The sequence below is a fragment of the Marmota marmota genome, unplaced genomic scaffold, assembly GCF_001458135.2.
Source record: "Marmota marmota marmota unplaced genomic scaffold, marMar, whole genome shotgun sequence".
NCBI classification, from domain to species: Eukaryota; Metazoa; Chordata; class Mammalia; order Rodentia; family Sciuridae; genus Marmota; species Marmota marmota.
In genome coordinates, this window is record NW_025999913.1 from 13,055,022 (window position 1) to 13,078,223 (window position 23,202).

Genomic DNA, 23,202 nt, shown 5'->3' on the forward strand with positions numbered 1-23,202 from the left:
CACTGCAGTAAAGCTTACACTGAATAAATATATAGCAGTGAAATGAAACAAACTAGTTAATTTTCACAATGTCAATAACAACTACAAAAGGAAAAAAATGGAGAAAAGGACAAGAATATATACAGCATTAACCATATATATGGTTTTAAAAACAGACAAAACTATATAGTAACACCCCAAGATCAAGTAATCTTGATGGCAATTCCCGTATTTGAAGGATGATAATGTTTTTTATAATATTTGTTTTTATTGTGGCTTTATAATACTCACTAAAAATACTAAAGTTAGCACACACAAACTTTTTGGGGGGACAAGGGGGTGTAGTGGGGATTGAATTCAGGTGCACTCGGCCACTGAGTCACATACCAGCCCTATTTTGTATTTTATTTAGAGACAGGTTCTCACTGAGTTGCTTACTGCCTCACTTTTCCTGAGGCTGGCTTTGAACTTGTGATCTTCCTGCCTCAGCCTCTCAAGCTGCTGGGATTACAGGCTTACACCACCATGCCCAGCTACACACATACTTTGAAGAAAATGTTTCAATGGCAGATAATTCTTGCTCTGGGTCCTCCCCAACCCTTACAGGTCTCCCCTTAAAACTACCACATCAAAGCATTTTAAAAACCTCAGGAATATTTAAATATATAACCCTACCTCCTCCTCTGAAGGTTTAGAAGCAACAAAGCGTGTTCTCTCTCGTCTCATCTTGCCACCTCCACCACCTACTCCAGAAGATAAACCATTGGCTGCAGGAATACTGAAATTTGGATATGAAAAGCCACTAGCAAATAAAAAGAAAATCAAAACAATTGATATATTATTCAGGTCCATAACCTGTTAACTAAATACCTAAAATCCAGAACTGCTAACAAGGAAGAAAAATAAATGCAAAGCTTAATATAATTTTTAAAACTGACAGGTTTTTGTTTTGTTTTTATGGCATAAATTTTCTACATTTAAATTTCTTAATATTCAAATAGGTATCTGAAATCAAATATGGACCTTACAAATTAAATATAAAGAAATTTAGCGGATATGAAATGACATTACCTTTCTTGTTCTCTATTTTGTCTTGGTGTCATATTTTTTTCATATCCAGTCTAGAAAAGAAAAAAAAAATAGATTCCATTAGATCCAATTTTTCTTTTCTTTTTTTTTTTGGGGGGGGGGAGGGGTATCAGGGATTGAATTCAGGGGCCCTCGGCCACTAAATCACATCCCCAGCCCTATTCTGTATTTTATTTAGAGACAGGGTTCTCACAGAGTTGCTTAGCACCTCACTTTTGCTGAGGCTTGCTCTGAACTCTTGATCGTCCTGTCTCAGCCTCCAGAGCCACTGGGATTACAGATGTGAGCCACAGCACCCAGCTATACCATTTTTCTTCCTATAAATCACAATATTTGTGGGGTTTTTGTATTGGGAATTGATCCCAGGTGTGCTCAACCACTGAGCCACATCCTCACACTTTTTTTTTTTTGAGACATGGTCTCACTAAGTTTATGAGGCTGGCTTTGAACTTACGATCAGGGGAGGGGGGGGATCAAATCTAGCAAAATTAATCTAGATAGTAAGTATAATACTAATATTTACCAGTAAATGCTAATTTAGGATTTGATCAAGGTGAAAACTATTTAAAGGAATATACATAATCATCATTAATACACCGACTTTACTCATTATATAGATGCTAGATTATAATGAGAGAATACCTCCTTTTAACATTACTCATTATTATTCATCATAACCAATATTCAAAGACTGGTGAAAATAAATAAATACTCACATTGTCCTTTTTATCAATTCTTTGATTAACCTTTCTTAATTCACCAGATGGGGTCAGAGATGGTTTAAAATAAACAGTTCGATTTGCTGCAATGGAAACTGGCTTTGGGGTCATAAGTCTCTGAACAGGGGGATATTGAGCATCCACCTTAAAAGTAAACAGAAATAAAGACAAATAATTTCATACGTATCAATGACTCATATCTAAAAATACACGACAATATCTAAAGTTACCTAGAGACCATGAATACTTCTAAAGAAACTCAGCAGATGCAAATATATACTACTAGGAAAAACTATTAAAACTGAACCTAAGTGGTACTTTATCTATATATATATGTATAACATACACACAAATTCAAAACAATTTCATAGGAAGATTAACTATATTTCATTCCAGACTCAGTGATTTTTTTCACATACATGCACATTTGCTCACACATAAAATGGAATTTATTTAATTTAAAACTGCTCAGTTTTTTTCTCACATTTTCCCCCAAATTATTGTCTACATTTTCTTCATCTTGCAAATAAGATACTGTATGAATGCTGGGGACATACTTTGTACTAAAGTCTTATTCCAAGCATGTGCAAGGCCCTGGGTTTGAACCCTAGCACCTCAAAAAAATAATGTATGTGAATATTTTTTAGCTAGTCATAAAAATACTTCTAATTCCTAAAAACATGAACAAAGTCCTAAGTTGGTTCCTCCAATGTTAATTAAAAAACAAACTAAGTCAAAACCTTACAATGTAAAAACTTGCAGATTCTGAAATGAACTGGTTTTATTGTCTAAGCACACAAGTGTTTTTCATTAACAGTCCTTTGCTTCTCTAAAACACAGTAAAAATCTTGATGGTGTAAGGTCACCATAAAGCCCAGAATTTGGACCCTGGATGGAGACTGCAATACCATGAATAGAGCCCTTGCACTCAGCAGCAGCTGTGAACAACCTGCGTTTTCTGGGCAAAGTTTCTGTACAGTTGCTAGCTCTTCCCTAAATCCTTTTCATTAGTGTGACCACATAACTCAATAAGACAGTTTATTTTGCTGACTGTTCTGGCGTATCTGTGAAACATGAACTTGCTGTACCCCAGCATTTTGTTTCCTTTTATTTAAACAATACGCAATCATTAATAATACGACACAGTAATAAGACTTTTATTGACAATATTATTATGGGATAACCTTAAAACTCCACTTGTTTTTAAACAATCTTACAAGAGAGTCTAAGAAGAGTTAACAATTTAAATTAATACCATGATGACAGCTAATAATAGATTTCCTCTTGCCCAAGTTCAAACATCTAGGTAATTCAAAAATTGAGAAGCAATACTTTTCCATGAAAAATTCAATTTTAGCTTTCTTTATACTCAATTTCATAATTATAATTTATCAACCTCTCATATAGTTCCCAGAGTGAATTCAGACAATTAGGATAATTTTAATAATCACTTTTGGGAAATTTAGTGATAAATGCTTTCAACAGTATGAAATTGAGAATCTGCATTTCTGGAAGGATATTTAACCAGTCATAAACATAACTAACCCAAAGCCTCAAATTATTAAGCATTTTATTTTTCACACAGTAACCTAAAGAGCTAACTTGAACCATATAAAACATAATGGAAGGGTATCAAGACATCTACATTACATTTTTTTATAGTTCTGGTATCCTGAAATAGTATGTTGGCTGGCTGACGAAATGTGTACCAAACTGAAATTCTATTTATACACATGAGATTTGTCATAATGTTAGATAATTAGGAAAATCTCCAAAGGTTCAATGTTCAATGAAGGTTTTAATTTTCTGACCTTCTAATTACTAAACAAATTTTGTTCATTCCCGTTTTCATTTATCAAAAGAACCAAGTCATAAAGACCATAAAGAATCTAAAGATGGAAATGGCAGATCACCAAAAAATACTGAATAAGCATCTGCTATGCAGCATCTTTTTTTTTTTAGTTGTAGATGAACAATACCTTTAATTAATTAATTAATTAATTTGATGTGGTGGTGAGGCTCAAACTCAGTGCCTCACATGTGCTAGGCAAATGCTCTACCACTGAGCAAAAGAAGGAACAATGTCCAAGTACAAAAAATGTCATTTTTCAAACACGTGCCATGACAACTATCAACTAAATCTAATTTGTGTATCTGGTTAAACTTTAAATGCTACAAAATTGATGACACATAAAATAATTACCATACCTTTTCTCTTTTGGCCTGAAAATCTGTGATATCTATCCCGCTCCTATCAAGAGGCTGAAAAAATAAAACAGTATTAGAATATACAGAAAATTGTAAAAATATATGTCTCTTGAGAATACAACAGCTTTAAAAGTCAACTTACAGAGTTTAGAGGAGAAGAAACAACTGATGGAATTCTTTTCGCATCCTGTTAATGTTATAATAACAATTTGTTTAAAAAATTTATTTTTTATGAAATAATAAAATTAAGATTTTTCACTAAACTCAAATTTTGTTTAAGAGTGATTTTAAAAATTTACCGCTAGAGGACTTGACATCTTCTCTAAAGACTGCAATATTCGCCGAGCTGTTGAACTAGTCACACCGTAAGATTGTGCATTAAGTTGCTTAGCTTTCATCTGTCTTCTGACTGGTGCCTGTGAAGTAAACTCTACATTATTTTTAGCAACAAAATCTAAGTCACATATTTTATGTAATGAAAATATCTACAATATTTATCGTGTTTTACATTAGACATTTTATTAACAACAACTTATCTCTGAGAGGTGTCATAAAATAAGAGTTTGTTTTTCTTCTTCATGCCTTTACTGAAAATCCAATTCCCTGCCTGAGACAGTATTTTTATAATTAGAAGTGATAAAATAGTACACACCACTCTGAAGAATGATCTGTAGTTATATTATACATGGTGAAAAGGTATAATTGGTAAAAAAAGTTCTAGCAATACCTTGACCTGTGTACTCTTGATATTTAAATCAAATAATATTAAATTAATGAGAAGTGAATTAAGATAGCTGTTATTCTGAATATTAATTAACATTTAATTCGAGCAAATTCCAAGACAGATAAACAAAATACTATAGATTCTACTGCAATGAAAATCTAACATTTTAATACTAATAACTTGTTTCTCAAAAGTCAATATGACAAAAGGAACATTTTTAAATACTCATGCTATTTCTTAATAAAGTGACTTACTTTCTTAAAATTGGGATTAGGAAAAAAACTTAAAGACTAGGCAATTACCCTTTAATACAAAAGCAAAATATATATATATTCCAATAAAAATACACCCGTCTCTCAAGAATGCACTACAAGATTCTAATAAACATGTGATACCACAAAACCAAGTAATTTGGCAATGAGTAACATAAGGAAAAGATATCTCACAACCAAAATATAACCTAGTTTTTAAAAATTTTCATCATCTAAAAATTTGAACCATAATTACTACTTTAAAAATTTTTTCTTATATATCAAATATATTCATTTATTTTCAAAGTAGCTGCATTAGTAATAATAATAATACATTAGTATTATTACAAATTTGGTGCCCCCTATGGATTGCTGTTGAGAGACTAGAGGCTTCAGCAATCACGAGAAAACATTAAACTATTCACCAGGATATCACTGAAGTCTACTGGCTCTCAGGGGCTCAGTTCACCAATCAATAAAACAGAACTGAACTGGAATGTTGATAATGTCTTCTAGCTCCATAACTCTAGGAATGAAATAGCTAATAGACTGCATTCCAAATGTCAATTATAAGGCTAAGGGTGTAGCTCAGCGAAGAACACTTGCTTAACAAGCTTAAAGTCCTAGATTTTATCCCCAGCATGACAAAAACAAAAATATCTAATGTCAACTGTAAATATTTGGATGCTTGATTGAGGAAGATTCTAAGGGTATATCAGCACTCAGCATTAAAAAGAACAGAACTCAATACTGGCAATAAAGGAGAAGGAAACAGGAACACACTCCAGACTATTCTATGCGTTGAACTATATTAACTATAAATTTTAGTTTTTAACAGCTTAAGAAGAAGCTTCCTATGTAACTCTGACATCCAGTTAATGCTTTCTCTTATAACAAAATGTCCCCCATAAAAACACTCAGAAATAAGGCTCATAGCTTAGCGTGGTGTTATGCATCTGTTCTCCCAGAAACTTGAAAGACTTAGGCAGAAGGACCACAAATTCGAGGCCAGCCTGAACAATTTAGCAATCCCTTGTCTCAAAATAAAAATTAAAAGAGCTGAGGATGGCCAGGTGCAGATGGAGCATGCCTATAATCCCGACAGGTTGGGAGGCTGAGGCAGAAGGATCAAAACTTCAAAGCCAGCCTTAGCAGAAAGCGAGGCGCAAAACAACTCATTGAGACCCTGTCTCTAAATAAAATACAAAATAAATCTGGGGATGTGGCTCAAAGGATGAGTGCCCTGGTGCAGTGCCCTGTACCTCCCACCCTCCAAAAAAAAGGCTGCGGATGTAGCTCAGTGGTAAAGCACCCCTGGGTTCAATTTCCAGTAGCGCAGAAAAAAAGTCTCATAATTACTGTTAATTAGACAAGAAAGAATCTTCTAATCAGGATAAGAAATGACTACCCTTAATGACAAAATTAAAATCTTTAAATATCGTAATTTCAAGCATTTGTTGATTCCTATTTGCCATGGATTCTCATTTCAATAAGATTTGCTCCAAAAATCTTAATGTTTACATTCTCTTCCATCTCTAAAAAGGTCAAAATCTGTAATATAAAATAAAAATACTATAACCCACACAAACCAGAATTTGTAGTCCTCAAGAAAATAGCAGAACAAAGAACAGGATGCAATTTCCCTTAAATTGGTATTTCTCAAAAAGTTACTCATTTCTAATTATTGACAACTAATATATACACACATAAATACAAATTGCTCTGTATTTTTTTGACCTTATATCTTGTGACTCTGCCAAACTATTAGTTCTGATAGCATTTTTTGAAGTCCTTTGGTAATAGATATAAATAAATACCTACATTCCTGAACAGAAATTATTTTACTTCTCCCTTTTCCATCTGTATACCTTGTTCTATACTGGGTAGGATCTGTAATATGAGGTTGAAGCGTAGCAGTTTTGATAAAGAGTCTTCCCTGCTCTTTCCCCCATTTCAGAAGAACAGTATTCAGTCTTTCACATTAAGGAATGGTACATCTGTAAATATGCTTTATCAGGATGAATCTTTTATCTTTTCCTAGGTTTGGTTTGCTGAAAATTTTTTATCTGAGTGGATGATGGATTTTGTGAATTGTTTTATAATATCAAATGTTCATAAGGTTTTTATTCTTTAATCTGCTTATGTGGTAGGTTACAAAATTTTCAAATGTTGCTTTCCCAGGACAAATCCTACCTGATCATGATACAGTTTTCTTTTTATAAACGTTGAATTCAATTTACAAAAATTTTTGTTGGAAAAGCATGTATCCATAATTAATGAGAAATGCTGTCCATGTTTTTTTTTTATAATGTCTTTGTCTCATTTTGGATCAAAGTACTGTTAGCCTATTAAAAATGTGTTTGGCAGGGGGTGGATATAGCTCAGTTGGTAGAGTGCTTGCCTTGCATGTACAAGGCCCTGGGTTCGATCCGCAGCACCCCTACCCCCCCCCAAACTGCGTTGGGGAGACAGGCATGGTGGTACACACCTATAATCCCAGCAACTTAGGAGGCTGAGGCAGGAGGGTCAGAAGTTTAAGTCCATAATCAGTAACTTAGTGAGACCCTATCTCAAAAAGAAATTTAAAAAATAGGGCTGGGGATGCATGCAGCTCAGTGGTAAAAGCCCCTGGGTTAAATCCCCAGTACCCCCACAAAAGAGTTGGATAATGTTCTTTTCTAATACATGAAGAGTTTATAATATAATTGGTATTTTTTCTTTTTGAAATACTTGTTAGAATTCATCAGGGAAGCTAGTTGAGCCTGAATGTTTCTTTGCTGGAAAGACTTCAACTAAGAATTCAACTTATTGAATAAATAACACTATTCAGACTTTTGCTCATACTATGCCAAATAAAATGAAATACTTAGGTATAAATGTGTCAAGATGCAATCTACTGTCATGTGTAACTAATCAAAATAAACAAAAAATTCTAACAAAATGTGTTCAAGGTCTCCATTGTGAATACTACAAAACACTCATGAAAGAAATCTTAAAAACACCTTAATAAAGAGATATACTGTATTCATGGACTGGAAGACTCAATTTTGTTAAGATGTCCATTCTTCTCAAATTGATCTTTAGACTCAATGCAATCCCAATCAAAATTCCAACAGCCTTTGTAGGAACCAACAAGCTAAATCTAAAATTTTATGGAAAAGCAAAGAACCCAGGAAAGCCAAAACAAGCTTGTAAAAGAAAAGAACAGTTAGAGAGCTCACATTACCTGATTTTAAGACTTACTATAAAAGAGCTATCAAGACAAGGTAATACTGCAAGGACAAATGCAGATCAATGGAAAAATAATAGAAAGTCCAGAAACAGAGCCAATGTATAGTAAACTACTTTTCAACAAATGTGCAAAAGTAATTCAATGGAGAATATATAGACTTTTCAACATATGGTACTAGAACAATGGTTCATCCATACGTAAAACAAGTGTTGACCCATACCTAATACAAGATAAAAAAAATTAACTCAAAATGAATCACAGGTCTAAATTAAAACCTAAAACTATGAAGCTTCTGGGGACAAACAAGAAAATCTGTGGCACTGGGTTAAACAAAAATGTCTTAGATATAATAGCGAAATCATAAAAGAAAAAACAGAACAATATACTTAGATGTAATCAAAAGTAAAAATTTCTCTTCAAGACACTGTAAAAACACGTCACAGAATGTAATATCTGCAACACACATTTGATAAAGGATTTGAAAAAAATGAACGCTCAAAATTCTTTAATAAGATAGCCCAATTTAAAAATGGATAAAAGATTTAAAGACGCTGCAAAGACACTGATTACAAATAAGCATTTGAAAAGAAGTTCAACATCATGTAAGATTAATGTTGTCTTTTTTGTCAAAGTTAAACCTATAGTCTGAATTTCCTAATATGTAACAAAAAAGTGTCTGCTATAATCTAAAATCTGAGTTTCCTAGTGAGTAGTTAGGTGGAGCTATTTTTAATTTACTAAACCATGTGGTTAAAATGTAGCCATTTTGATTCCCCCAACTATTTCTCTTTGTCCTCTGTCTTCCAATCATAATGCCTACAGTGTACTAGGTGATCCAATCCTAACTAGAGTCCTTCCCTTTGCCCTCCCCAATTTTAAATTAGTCAATCACACATATTGTAATCCTAAACTCCTTCTATCAGAGCAAAAGGATAAAAACCTGGGCAGACGTCCCACCCAGTGTGCTTGCTTGCCAGATTTTTTCGGGTAGTTTGCCTTGCTGAGTAACTTTTGAGCACATGTCTGATTTCTTGCAGTACTAATAATCAATAGCCACTAGGGAAGTACAAATTAAAACCACATGTTGAAATTACCACTGCATGCCTATTTGCATGGCTAAAACAAAAAGGTAGCACCAAGTGCTAGGAAGGATGCAGAGCAACTAGAATTCTTACACTACTAGTGAGAATGCAAACTGGTACCAGTCACTTTGAAACAATCTGGCAATTTATTATATACTTACCTTGTGAGCCAGTAATCCAACTCCCAGGTATTTTAGCCAAGAGATGAAAATTAACATTCATACAAAATGTTCATAGCAGCTTTATCCAAAACAGGCAAAAAACAAGAAATAATCCAGTGTCCTTTTACTGGTGAAAAACTATAATTATACTACTCAGCAATAAAAAGGAACTATTGACATGCAAAAACAGACTGATCTCAAACACATTATGCTAACTGGATTAAGTCAGATACAAAAGGCTACACCTGACTAAAATTTATATGACATTCTGGAAAATGGCAAACTACAGGGAAAGAAAAACATTAGTGGTTGTCAAGAGGATGGTAGTGAAAGGACAGACTGACAACAGAGATGCACAAGGTAATGTTCTGAGGTGATGAGAATGTTTGTTCAAAAATCTGCTGAAATGGCTACACAACTGCATGTGTTTTATTATTAATTCAAATACACAAATAAGAGCAAATTTTTATTATGTAATTTATTCCTCACTTACAAAATAAATTAATCAAACTTCCTAAGAGACACACACAAATATAATACACAAAATGTTCACTTAGACCTGAAATAATATTCACATATCCTAAAAAGGGTGATGGAGGAGGTGCAGTCATCTCCATAGTTCTGTAATTTTTACCAAAGAATAACTAAAAGTTTATTTTTTTTTTAATTTTTGAGTGTCAATAGTGAATGGCTAATTAAAATCAAAAAGAAAAGAAGAACCATCATCCATCTCCAATTAAACCAACCTGATAAGGTGTATTTCGTAGCTTAGACTGTCTTGCAGCAGCTGCTGCCCCACCATATGTTGTTTTTCCAGGATAAAAAGGAGAATCTCCAAGCTGACTTGTTTTAAGATTTGAAGAATTCCCAAGTGACTGCATAGAAACACAATGACAAACTTTAAGCAAAAAATACTCAAAATGAATGTGATTAAATCCAATCCAGTTAGTACTCACAGAGGAAAGTGTTCCAAAGGCAGATAAGTTAAATGCTGGTTTTTTTGAGCTGGTGGCAGTATGTTGAGAGAGTGAATGAGAACGTTCAGCCTCTGGGGACCATAGAGGTGGCAATGAAGTGTTCTTTGTAACAGCTATATCTGAAACAAAAGTAATAGCGCCAATTATAAGACTCTATAGATTTTCACATAGAAAAATAAAAATTAAAACTAAGTCAAATAGCCAATAATTGGTCTAAAACATAGACCAATAGTATAGAATAGAAGACACTTAGTCAAACCCACACAGATACAGTCATCTAATCCTTGACAAAGGTGCCAAAAACATACACTAAAGACAGCCTTTTTAACAAATGGTGCTGGGAAAATTGGTTATCCATATACAGAAGAATGGAAGTAGAACCTTATCTCACAACCTGCACAAAAGCCAACTCAAAATGGATCCAAGACCTCGAAATTAAACTAGAAAATATGCAACTCTTAGAATAAAATGTAGGGTCAATACTCTAGCTTATTTAAGCACAGGCAACGACTTTCTCAATAGGATCCCTAAAGGTCAGGAAATAATGCCAAGAGTTAATAAGTGGAACACCATCAAATTTAAAAGTTTCTGCACAACAAAGGAAATAATTAGGAATGTGAAAAGATAACCCACAGAACAGGATAAAATCTTTTCTAGCCAGCTACTCTTTTACAGAGTGTTAGTGTCTTGAATACATGAAGAGCTCAGAAAACTTTACATCAAAACATCAGCTAGCCCAACTAATATATGGGCAAATGAATTAAACACACACATCTCAAAAGAAGAAATAGAAATGGCCAACGAATACATGAAAAAAATGTTCAACATCATTAGCAATTAAGAAATGCAAACCAAAACTGAGATTTCATCTCACACCAGTCAGAATGGCAGTCACCAAGAATATAATAATAAATGCTGGAGAAGATGAAGAAAAAAGAACACTTTTACAGTCCTGGTGGGACTGTAAATTAGTACGACCACTATGAAAATCAGATTGTAAGCTCCTCAAAAGACTAGAAATGGAACCAGCACATGACTCAGCTTTATCACTTCTCAGTATTAACCCTGAATAATTAAAGTCAGATAATATATAGTGATACATGCATACCCATGTTTATAACAGCAAAACTATGGAACTAGACTAGGTGTCCATCATCAGTTGAAAGGATCAAGAAAATGTGGTATAATACATGAAAGAATTTTATTCAGCCATAGGGAAAACGAAGAAATCATATCATTTGCAGGAAAATGGATGGAACTAGAGATCGTCATGTTAGGTAAGATAAGTCAAACACACAAGGTCAAGGATTGTTGTCTTCTCTCATGTGCGGAAGGCCAGAGAGGTAAAAGGAAATCAAAGGTGAGGGTGGATATCCTAAAAAATCAAAGATCAGCAGGGGAAAGGGACTAACATAAGTGGTGGAGAGGAAGGAGGCAGAAGTGTTCTCGAATGATGTTGGTCAAATTATATTGTTCTACTGTGTGCATATATAAACATGTAATGACAAATCCCACATTATGAACAACTATAATGCACCAATAAAAAAATGTGGGGGAAAAAACATTCCATGAAATTTAATTTTACTACCAAACTTACTGTCAAATGAAAAAAATACCTTTATCAGAGGCTCTTGAAGAAAAACCACTGGTAGTTGAGATGTTGTCATCATCATGCTGAGAGGTAGAATCTTTTATTTCTTTTACAAGGGAAAATCCAGAACTGCCAATTGGGAATGCCGAGGATGTAGATGGCTGACAGTGCAATGTTGGAGATTCCAACATGGAGAAGTTCAGATGACTCCGGTGAAGAGAAGGCCTTGTCAATACATCTGGATAAGTAGAAGCAGTACTTGTTGTCGAAGGTTCTTTAAAAAAAAAAAAAAGAGAGAGAGAGAGAGAATAGTATAAATATTCAACTTAGAAAAATCAATACACTATCAGTGTTTCTTTAAGAAACACTATATTAATAGTTTCAACTACAAATCACTGAGGATTCCCATAAGATAAATTTAAGATACTCCTGAACCAATTAACTGAATTTGAAGTTACCAAAACTAGTGTCAAAATAGTTTAGTGATCACGTACAACTTAAAGAACATGTCCCAGATTCTCCTTGAACAGGTGTTATTATAACATCTGCTCATAAAGTCATAAAATAAGCATTAAATCTCTCCCTCCAGATATAGTAACTATTAACTCTGAGTATCTCTAATATTTTCTATGTATACACAAAGATACATTGTCCCAACATAATCATGTTATCATCTTGTTCTTTAACCTTTTTTCTTTTACCAATAATTTTTTGTACATTGAGAATTCCATTTAAAAACCACTCTGTATTCTATTATACCCTCAAACTGCCTATAATTATTCAATTATTTTCCCAATAAGAAAATAATTAAACACAAATGCACTTATATCTGCATATTTTAAGAGTATTCTTTTGCATAAATTCATGGTTCTATAATTTCAATACATATTACATTTGTGAGAACTGATATTAAACAAATCTCTCTGAGCCTATCACAGCCTCAGTTAAGTCTGAAGCTGACTGCCAAAATTAGCTCAAGCAGTCCTAGGTATCCTGAGAATCAACTGCTCTGTCAAACTGGACCCAACTGTATACTCCTATTTATTTTTTATAACAAATATTAAACTGTGATTTCAAAGGATTTCATAAGTTGTGCTCACACAAATAGTAAATGACAATATACATTTTCTGATAAACTCCAAAGCTGGATATTAACCTTTTCTAATTTCTGTCAAATGGAATCATTATTTTATTTGTACTTATTCAAGTGAGAGAGCTTTTGAGCATCCTTCCCTATATTCGTTACCCACTTATATTTCTTCTGTTAAATGCTTATTGCCATAGTCTCCCTTACTATTAAGATTAATAATAAAAGACTAATAAGATGTATAAAGTATAATTTTTGCCCATAAGACCATGTGATATGACAACTGAAATACCACAACCATTTTTCCCCCAGTTAGTTCAACTCATTTACAACTTTTACTCATTTCCTCGGGTATTGTTGCTTATTTAATCTTGACTCCATCTGGAATCAGTTACAATGCAGGAGTGAAGAAGTAAGCTTCATTCTTTCCAAAGGGATAAGCCTGTTTTTAGTATCCTAAGATAAAATCTTAAATAAGCCATTGTTTCCTCATTGATTGTCAATTAAAAGGCTTTACTCCTCCTTCCTCTAATGTTACACCTGTATATTTCTGTACCAGTGCCATAATGTTTTAAATACTTTGCTTTAGAACACACTGAATGCCTGTTAAATTTACTCCACTTCACCCATCTTCACTTTATTCTTTTTCAGAATACCTCGTTCATCTTCTTGTATACTTCCAAGAACTTTAAAATCATTTGTCAAGTTCCCAAAAGAGATTAACCTATTAGAATGGAATAACTAAGACCAAACTAGTTCTTCTAACGTAAATATGTATCAAACTGGTGAAAGTACAAGGCAACTGTGTTTAGACCACAAAAAAGAGTTTAAGAAAAGATAAGCCTGAGGAATACTGTCAAATCTGGAACAGAGTCCTGATGAAGTCCATGCAAAACAGCATATAGAATCAGAACCAAGGGCACTACACTCACAGGAGCCCCCAGAAGTTCACATGGAAATGTTCAGTGGGAGAATGGATTGTACATACACAAAGCAACACCACCAAATAGCAGCTGCAATGAAGCTGAAAACAGAGACACCAAGAGCACTAAGCAAAAAAAAAAAAAAAAAAAAAAAAAACTGTGCCAAGGATTCTCAAGGGCTGCCAGAACTTAGAAATCTAGAAATCCCATAAACACTTCCCTGGCATTCAGATGAGGTACCAAAACATTTCCCTGTAGGAATAAGAACTATGTTCTAGTGTTAGATCCATTCTACAACGATTCTGAAAAGTCACAGGGGAAACAGAAGGTTAAGTCTAACCATATTGGAGGCTTAGACTTAAGCCCAATACCTCAAAACTCTAAAATTCCAGAAGAAATCAAAGGAAAAACATTAAGTTATTAGGATCTGACAATGATTTCTTACAAACCATACCTGAAGCTTAGGCAACAAAAGCAAAAACAAAGGCATTACATTAAAATTTAAAGCAAGGTGTGATATCACACGCTTTAATCCCAGCAACTCGGGAGGTTGAGTCTCTCAGCAACATAGTGAGACTGTCTCAAAATAATAAGTAAAAAGGACTGGGGATGTGGCTCAACAGTAAAGTGCCTTTGGGTTCAATCCCCCCAAATTTATTAATTAAACTTTTGTGCAAAAAACAGAGTGAAAAGACAAAACACAAAATATCTGGAAAGCCTATAAAGAGGTTAATATCCAGAAGATATGAATAATTCCTACAACTCAAAAGTCAAATTACCAAACCAAAAAAAAAAAAAAAATGCAAAGAAACTGAATAGGCATTCTTTCTCCAAAAATGATACATACAAATGGCCAAGAAGCACAAGCCAGTTCTTGCTACTTACAGAGCTTCCTATCTTTCACACCTAACCATATGAAGAATGTAGTCTGGGACAGGAAGATTAAATAAGGCCATGTCACCTAAGATTCACATCAGCCATAAACACCCAGTTTTCTAAGAGTACAACTATGAGGCATAACAGTCCAAAACTTTAATTCATTGCTGGCTCATATACGAGGTATATCACTGTGGGACGCTCAGTGTCCTGAATCATGGCTACATCAATGAAAATTTAACAGGTACACGGATTTGGGGTTTTTCTCATCATTCTATTCTTCTAATCTAGCAGAAGCAACATCCAAGGCTCATCATCATTACAAGAATCAACACAGGAAAAGAAAGCTGCAGACAATACATTTGAAATGGGCTGCAAACTGTTTTACTGCATTGTGCTACTTGAAGAATAAAAATACTCTCCAGCCCCACTATTACTATTAATACAAGTTACTTTTGTAAAAATTAATTTTTAGGAAACATTAAGAACTTTCATGTTATTTTTAGCCTTCTGCAATTTGACACTACTTCAACAGTAGATATATCTCTAAATTTTGAAAATAACTTCAAGTGTAATGTTTTGCAAAGTTGATATAAACTGATTTTTTTGTTGTTATATCTAATAATAGCTATGTTCATCTTATGGGAGGGTTACAATTTATACTGGAAGTCTCACACTATCTGACTTCTGGCATTAAATAAATAATTTGAGAAAGGTCAAGGCAGATTATAAGAACTGTCTAGTTGGGGATTATGAGTCAGGTCTGAGAAAGGAAAATGTGATATAAGTTTCTGAAACATATCAAAAAGCTGCCCACAATTTGCTTCTAAACAGCAGGAAATGTAGCTCAGTGGTAGCGTGCTTGCTTAACATGAGGCTCTGAGTTCAAGCCCTAGCACCATAAATAAAAATAATAATAATAATAAAAAATGAATCCTCAGGGGAGTGAAGTGGAGAGGTGGGCTAAAATGTGTGAGAACCGAGAAAACAAAACCAGCCATAAACTGTTGTTGAAGCTGAGTGATGGGGAAATAGGGGCTCATTGTACTATCCTCTGTACTTCTATAAATTTTCCATAATAACTTGAGTTTAGAAATTACAAAGGCATGTATAATACATACGAGAAAAGCTATCTTATAAATTTAATAAAGTAATGAAGAATACAATCTTAGTTTGAATTAACCTTAGCAACCAATGAAGTTAATTCCATTGTTTCCATGTAAATACAAACACAAAAAATAATTTTACAGGTGTAGAATTAGAAACTATCCATGAATCCCACACATAAATCCCTATATAGGTTTAATTAAACCCTATAAGTATTCTATTAGGATTGAGAGAACAGATTCTGTTACTGTGACTACATCAGTACATACTAGAAAATCTAACAGAAAGAAAGAAAAGTCAAGCTGGATCCCATGTGATTGGCAGGGTGGGGGATTGGAAGCAGTCATCTTAGACATCTACCAAATAAAAAGCCTCCAGATGGTTGTTGTCATAGACATTTAAAAGAAATCTTGAAAACTACAGATATTAAAACTAAATTGGAGACTGAGGTTGTGACTTAGTGGTAGAGTGCTTGCCTAACATGCATGAGGCATGGATTCAATCCCAGATTTTTTTTTTTTTTTTTGGCAGGGGGAGGGCAACGGCGACACAACACCATACCCAAAGCACAATGAAATATCATTATACCTACTAAGGTAACTATAATCAAAATAAGTTTTGGTAATGATATATAAAGAAAATAAAACTTTCATATACTGCAGGAAGGTAAGATGATACAGCCACTTTAGAAAACCCTTTAGCAGTTTGTCATAATGTTTAATATAGAGTGATTATATGCACCAGCAATTTTACTCTACACAAAAATTTGCATGCAAATATTCACAGCAATATTCATAACATCCAAAAAGTGAGAACAACTCAAATGTCCATTAACTAATAAATAAGGGGTAAATTTATCCATACAATGGAATATTGTCCAACAACAATAAAAACAAATGACATTCTGATACATGCTGAAAACACTGTGGTCAGTGGAAAATTGGAGACAAAGAATACATATTTTATGATTCCATTCACATGAAATGCCTAGGATAGGGATCTACAGGGATAGAAAGCAGATCAGTGGTTGTCAGGAGTTGAGGAAGAAGGGAATGAAGAGTGACAGCAAAGGTTCTAAAATCAATGGGAGTGACAGCTGCAAACCCCAGTGAATATATTTAAAACCACTAAACTACATTTTAAATAGGTGAGTTTTATGGCATGTATCTCAATGAAGCTATAATGAGATGAGCTATATATCAATACAGTTATAAAATACATATTAAGTGAAATGACAATAATAATATCTCCAAATACAGCCTAGACATGGGTTACACTAAATTTACAATACTTGTAAACCCTAACAAAATGCTGGAAAGTAGATCCTAATCAAAGATTTAAAATGCAGGGTCACTGAACAGTGATTAATGGAATAACCTAATTGAGTTTGCTCTAGAGAACAGGATATAGCTAGTTATACCCTAATTCACGTGTTCTGAGAGGCACTAACAGTTTCATTCTAATGGTTAACATTTGTGCAGTGTCCCTTTAGTGCTAGGGTTTATTCTAAGGGCTTCACAATTACTTTAAAAAAAAATTAAAAAGACAAGGTCAGTCTCAAATTTGTGGGCTGAAATGGTCTTCCCACCTCTGACTCCCAATAGCTTAGAGTACAAGAGTGCACCACCATGCTCAGCTCACAATTACTCTTTCTGAAACAACTTAGGAAGACAGAGAGGAGGAAACGGTCTCCTGCCAAACACTACATAGCTAATACTGCTGATATGAAAATTCGAACCCAAAGTCTGACATCAGAGTTTGTACTCTTAACTAATGTGTCAGACTTCCTTAATGAACAGAAGGTTGGTAAATAACAAAGACATTCAATTTAAACCTAATCACCATCCTCCTCCAGATGTTTTATGTTCTACTCAGTGACATTGATGAACCACAGCCAGGTAAACATAAATGTATTTAAAATTAGGGCATGAAAATCTATCATTCATAAAAAAATATATCCATACGCTACTTACCTTCTGTATTACTGACAGCTGGCTCAGGGGTGATTCTCCCATCATTATTATTAGAGCTCTCCTCATGGCCATACATCACATGATCATCATCTCTATTTTCTGGCCAGTGTGGAACCTCACTTGTGTCTGTTGAGCAGCTACATGCATCTTCATTCTTGTTGAAATATCTTTGTAGCCACCCTGGCACAATATTCTTAACAGATTCTGTAACCCTGCTAAGAATGCCCTGTTGGGAGAAAACACAAGACAATTTTAGAAATTAATCTTTTTAAATATATAATCACTTACAGAAAAGAAACTCATGCCAAGCAAGACATAACTATTTCCAACAGAGTTTACTAAAATTCAGTTACTAAAGTTACGATGACACAATATTTTAAGTTTTCTTTATATAAAATTCTTACTTTTTCCTTTGTTCTATAGCATACATGAGCTAATATTTGTCCCAAATGCCTAATTATTCTAATCCTTTAAAATACCCCATAAGCTATCAAATAAGCAAGATCTATTTTAGATTTAGCAATAAAGTACGTACTAAATGTTTTAATCCAAGAAAAGGCATCCTTTTCTATCTCAATGTATTAAAAGAAACCATATAAACCATAACTTCAGTAACAACTATTTACACATTCTTTTAAAAAAACAAAACAATTAGACTAATAGAAATGAAGGTTTAAGAACAAAAGACAACTAATCCAACATACATTAATCCAAGAAATATTCTAAAATCTTTTTAAAAAAATATTTATTTTTTAGTCGCAGTTGGACACAACACCTTTATTTCACTTTATTTTTGTATGTGGTGCTGAGAATCGAACCCAGGGTCTCACATGTGCGAGGCAAGCGCTCTACCGCTGAGCCACAACCCCAGCTCCTCTAATATCTTTTGAAAGTGAAATTTTACTGTATTGACTTTTAAAGGAAGAAATATAAAGTGGTATTATAACTACAAGACTTATTAACATTTACAGTGACTTCAGTTATGAGTCAGGCAATGCTGTAATCAATTTATTTCCTTCAATTTAATCTTACAATAATTATATGAAGTTGAAACTAATACTCCCATCACTTTAAGGATGAAGAGAGATAATAAGTAACTTACCCCAGGCACAAACACAACTACTTCAGTATATCTAAGACAGACTAAAAGCATGGGCCTTGGGATTACTATGACCCATTACAAAATTTGAGTTTCTCCCTGTTCTTTGATTTACTCTAGCTTAAGTAAGAACAACACCCCCTCCCCTACTAACTACTGAAATTATAGTGAAAATTATGTGACAGTACTTTTCAACTTACAACGTATAACATATTGGTAATTTTATTACTAACCAGGAAAAAAAGCCAACAGAAAAAACTCTGCTAAGGTAACCAATTGCAAGCAACAATTTCCTTCATTAAGCAGTATTAACTGGGTGGGGGTGGGGGTGGAAGTGGTTAGCAGATAAAAAAGAAAAAAAGGCAGAATATATGAATCAACTTTGAAAGCAACCCAAGGACAAAGAGGCTTTAAAAATCCTGTCAACAGAAAATATGGAACACATGTCTGATACAGGCAAACACTTGAACAGCAATTTCCTCATTGTTTGAAAACGTGCAAGTAACAAACTAAAAGTATGTATTTTCCCATGTGTTCTATGAACAGATTTTCAACAGATCTACAAGATCAGCTTTCAAACCCATAGTTTCAGAATATTCACTACTAAAAAACACATTTGCACTGTTTCCTTTTTCTATGCCATGATGCATAATATTAGCTACTTTGGAAAAAAAGATCATATTAAACCTACTACATCTAGAGTTCACATTTTTAATAATATAATATAGTACTAGTTCTTTATCCCACCCTCCACTATTTCAAATACCTGGAAGTACTTACAAGGTAAAATTCAGTTTAAGATAGCCTTTCAAAAAAATAAGACACATATGATATGAGGTTATAGGTTAGCTAAAGCACTACAGAAATAACTTAGGGTGGAAAAAGTCATTTGTGGACTTCTAAAGCATAAAAATATAGAAATGTAAAAATATAAAAATATCAAGGATCCTCATGATCCTTATCTAAAGCAAGCAGAGAACAACATAAAAATGACACCATATTTAACCAGAAGTCACTTGTGTGTCAGCAGGAGATATGTTAGAGAACAATCAAAAACCAAATCTGAATAATCAAAACAGATACGAAAAAGCTTATTCTCTGAAGTACACATGAACTGTGCTTACAAGACTTTCTCTTTTCTAAGCTAAAATTTAACCAATTTATCTAGTCTCAGCCCAGAGCAGCTTAGCACAGGAAAATTTCAGTGGGACAGAGTTACTAGTGGCACAGTAAATGACAGCAAAAGGATTTTTTTCCAAAAAAAAAAAAAAAAAGTTCATTCAGTAAATAATAAAAAGTACTTAAATAATCAAACATACCTCAAATGACACAAGTCATCAGGACAAAGTTAAAGTAAGCTTAACATATTCTAATCCTAGTGGTTCTCTATGTGTGGTTCCCTCAGCTACAGTAGCATTAATCTCAGGTAATGTACTCCTAATGTACTCTCTTCTTACCTAGTCCGCCCAAGTGATTCTGATGTTATGTTAAAGTTTGAGAACCAACACTACAGTTAAAGACATTAGGAAATTAGACACATTTTAGGAAATTATGATGACATTTAGGGGGAAAAGCTCCTCTACAACAGGTTAATATAATCAAGCATACTTTAAAAAAAAAAAAAGACTCAAACTTCAACTGTCTAGAAAACATACATGTGGAACACTAGTCGGACAATAATTAAAATATAATGAAAATATCCTGAAGTGAATCAGAACAACAAACTTTGCAGTGACCATTTTAGACTGTACTGAATACAATGCAGTTCACACACTGCTTTTCTCCATTCAATCAATACTAATTGCACACCGTAGTGTGCATCAAGAATTAAACACTGGTGGGGCCGGGGTTTAGCTCAGTGATAGGGCACTTATCTCATAAGTGTGAGGCACTGGGTTCAATCCTCAGCACCACATAAAAATAAATAAATAAAATCAGGGTATTGTGTCCATATACAATTAAAAATATTTTTTAAAAAAAGAATCAAAACACTGGGGATACAGTGGTGAACAAGTTTTTGCCCAATCAGGGAGAAAAACAAAATATGTCACATATAAACATACATGTGAGATAGTGCCATGAACAAAAATCAAGAGAAAGAAAAATGAGATGGGTGTCCCATTACATAAGCACAGAAAATGTCTGAAAAGGGTCTTTATTAAATAATAGGCTATGCAAATTTCTACTGTCTAAGTAGACTAAGGGAACAAAAGTGAGAAGACCTAAATAAAGGAGTATCCTTCACATATGCTATCCAAACTTAGGGTTACCTTATCAATAAAGGCAAAAATCTAATATATCTTAAGATAAACTTGAAATCCTTCAAAAATCCCCTTGAAACATACACTTATATGTGTGTCTTTGCACATGTGCTTAGAATCATCTGCTTCATCTTTTGTTCTTCAGTTCACATATCTAATCATTATAAAAGGACTAATATAATTATTCTCAAAAAAGTGTAGTCCTCAACTGGGTGCAGTGGTACATTCCTGTAATCCCATCAGCTCGGGAGGCTGAGGATCACAAGTTCAAAGCCAGCCTCAGCCTCAGTAACTTATTTATTGAGACCCAAAGCAATTTAGCAAGATTCTATCAATAAATAAATGGACGGGAGATGTGGCTCAGGGATTGAGAGTCCCTGGATTCAATCCTAGGTACCCACCCCGCAAAAAGTCTTCAGATCAGAAGTACTGTTATACTTAGATAAATACAAATTTCTTTTTAACAAGCTCTTGGAGTTATCATTATGCAAATTAAATTCTGAGAGCCACGCTCTTAAAATTATTTAAAAATTCAGTGACCTATTATACCAAATAAGACCTTGATAAACATAACCTTATAAACTTAACTATAATATAAAGTAACATTTTACCTAAAAGACCACCCTATTTTCAAAATTATCAAGTTCATCCAACCATTACACTTGTTTTTATAAACATTATAAACTTTATAATATGGACTCCGAAAATCAATCAGAAGTAAATATGCACCCTGGAGCTAATTTTATTTCCACTTGTTAAAGACTTGCACAGATTATGTACTTGCTTTTAGTAAATGACCAACTAGGAGATATCAGGATTGTTTAAAAATTCCTCAAGAAGAAAAAAACATCTCTTGATTATACACAGAATTACACTGAATAAGATCTGAAGAAGTATCTTCTTGTCTGTCAATTTTAAAAGAGTTTTAAAGAACCAAACACTTTAGCCCTTAATGAAAAATTAAGAGAGTGAAAAGAATTGGAAAAGGGGAAAAATGGCTTCCTTTTGGAGTTAAGTTTTCATTGACCTTACTACCAAAGAAGGCCCGGTGTAACCCAACTATCTTTTCAGGAGTTCTTGAGGAGTTCTCTTCAGGTCTTTACAGGAATGGGGACAGTCAGTTTGAAGAAAGAATGCTTCATGACTTAAAAAATATAACAAGCCAGGAATAGCAGTGCACATCTGTAATATCAGGGACTCTGAGGCTGAGGCAGGAGGATTGAGAATTTGAGTCAGCCGCAGCAACTTAGCAAGACCCCATCTCAAAATGTGTATACACACACACACACACACACACACACACACACACACAGGGCTGGGGACGTAGCTCAGTGGCAAAGTGTCCCTGGGTTGTCCCCAGTACCAAAAATAAAATAAAATAAATAATAATAAATAAAATAGAAAGAGTTGAGAATATAACTAAAGAGATAGAATGCTCTCGGGTTCAATCCCCTATTCTGAAGGACATGGAGAGGGAGAGGCATGCGCGCGCGCGCACGCACACACACACACACAACGTAACAAAAGGAAAAACCGAGGAAGAAACACAAGTACTCTGAAGAAAGGTCCAGTGAATACTTAAGTCCTACTTTTTCCAGATCTTTCAGCAGTAAGCCTAGCATCCTGATGGAAGTTTTCCTATAGAAAACCGCCTCTGACACTCATTCCCTTACAAGAGTACCAGCAGTGCCCTGCTACCTACCACATGATGGCAATCTGCCAAATGGCATGGTAATTACAGTCTGTCTGTGGCCTTTACCAGAGCACAGTTCTGTGAGAGCTGGCATCAGGTCTCACAGAGCACAAATTTGTTGGTGCATGGGTTTAATTTACCTACAGCCGCACTGCTCAAATAACAGCTTA

The 23,202-nt window shown here is 34.1% G+C and overlaps 1 protein-coding gene across 1 annotated transcript in view; it reads right to left on the bottom strand.

Moving 5' to 3' along the window:
* The window catches only part of Nup153 (nucleoporin 153), a 47,101-nt gene extending 28,877 nt beyond the window's left edge, over positions 1-18,224 (bottom strand). The window contains exons 1-10 of the mRNA XM_015494054.2: positions 17,980-18,224; positions 12,039-12,287; positions 10,402-10,541; positions 10,192-10,320; positions 4,295-4,411; positions 4,138-4,182; positions 3,996-4,049; positions 1,785-1,931; positions 1,051-1,100; positions 655-757 (exon numbers count right to left, since the gene is read on the bottom strand). Coding sequence (XP_015349540.1) covers positions 655-757; positions 1,051-1,100; positions 1,785-1,931; positions 3,996-4,049; positions 4,138-4,182; positions 4,295-4,411; positions 10,192-10,320; positions 10,402-10,541; positions 12,039-12,287; positions 17,980-18,055 — 1,110 coding nt within the window. The 5' untranslated portion in view covers positions 18,056-18,224. The remainder of the gene's footprint in view (positions 1-654; positions 758-1,050; positions 1,101-1,784; positions 1,932-3,995; positions 4,050-4,137; positions 4,183-4,294; positions 4,412-10,191; positions 10,321-10,401; positions 10,542-12,038; positions 12,288-17,979) is intronic.
* Between the last annotated feature and the right edge of the window lie 4,978 nt (positions 18,225-23,202).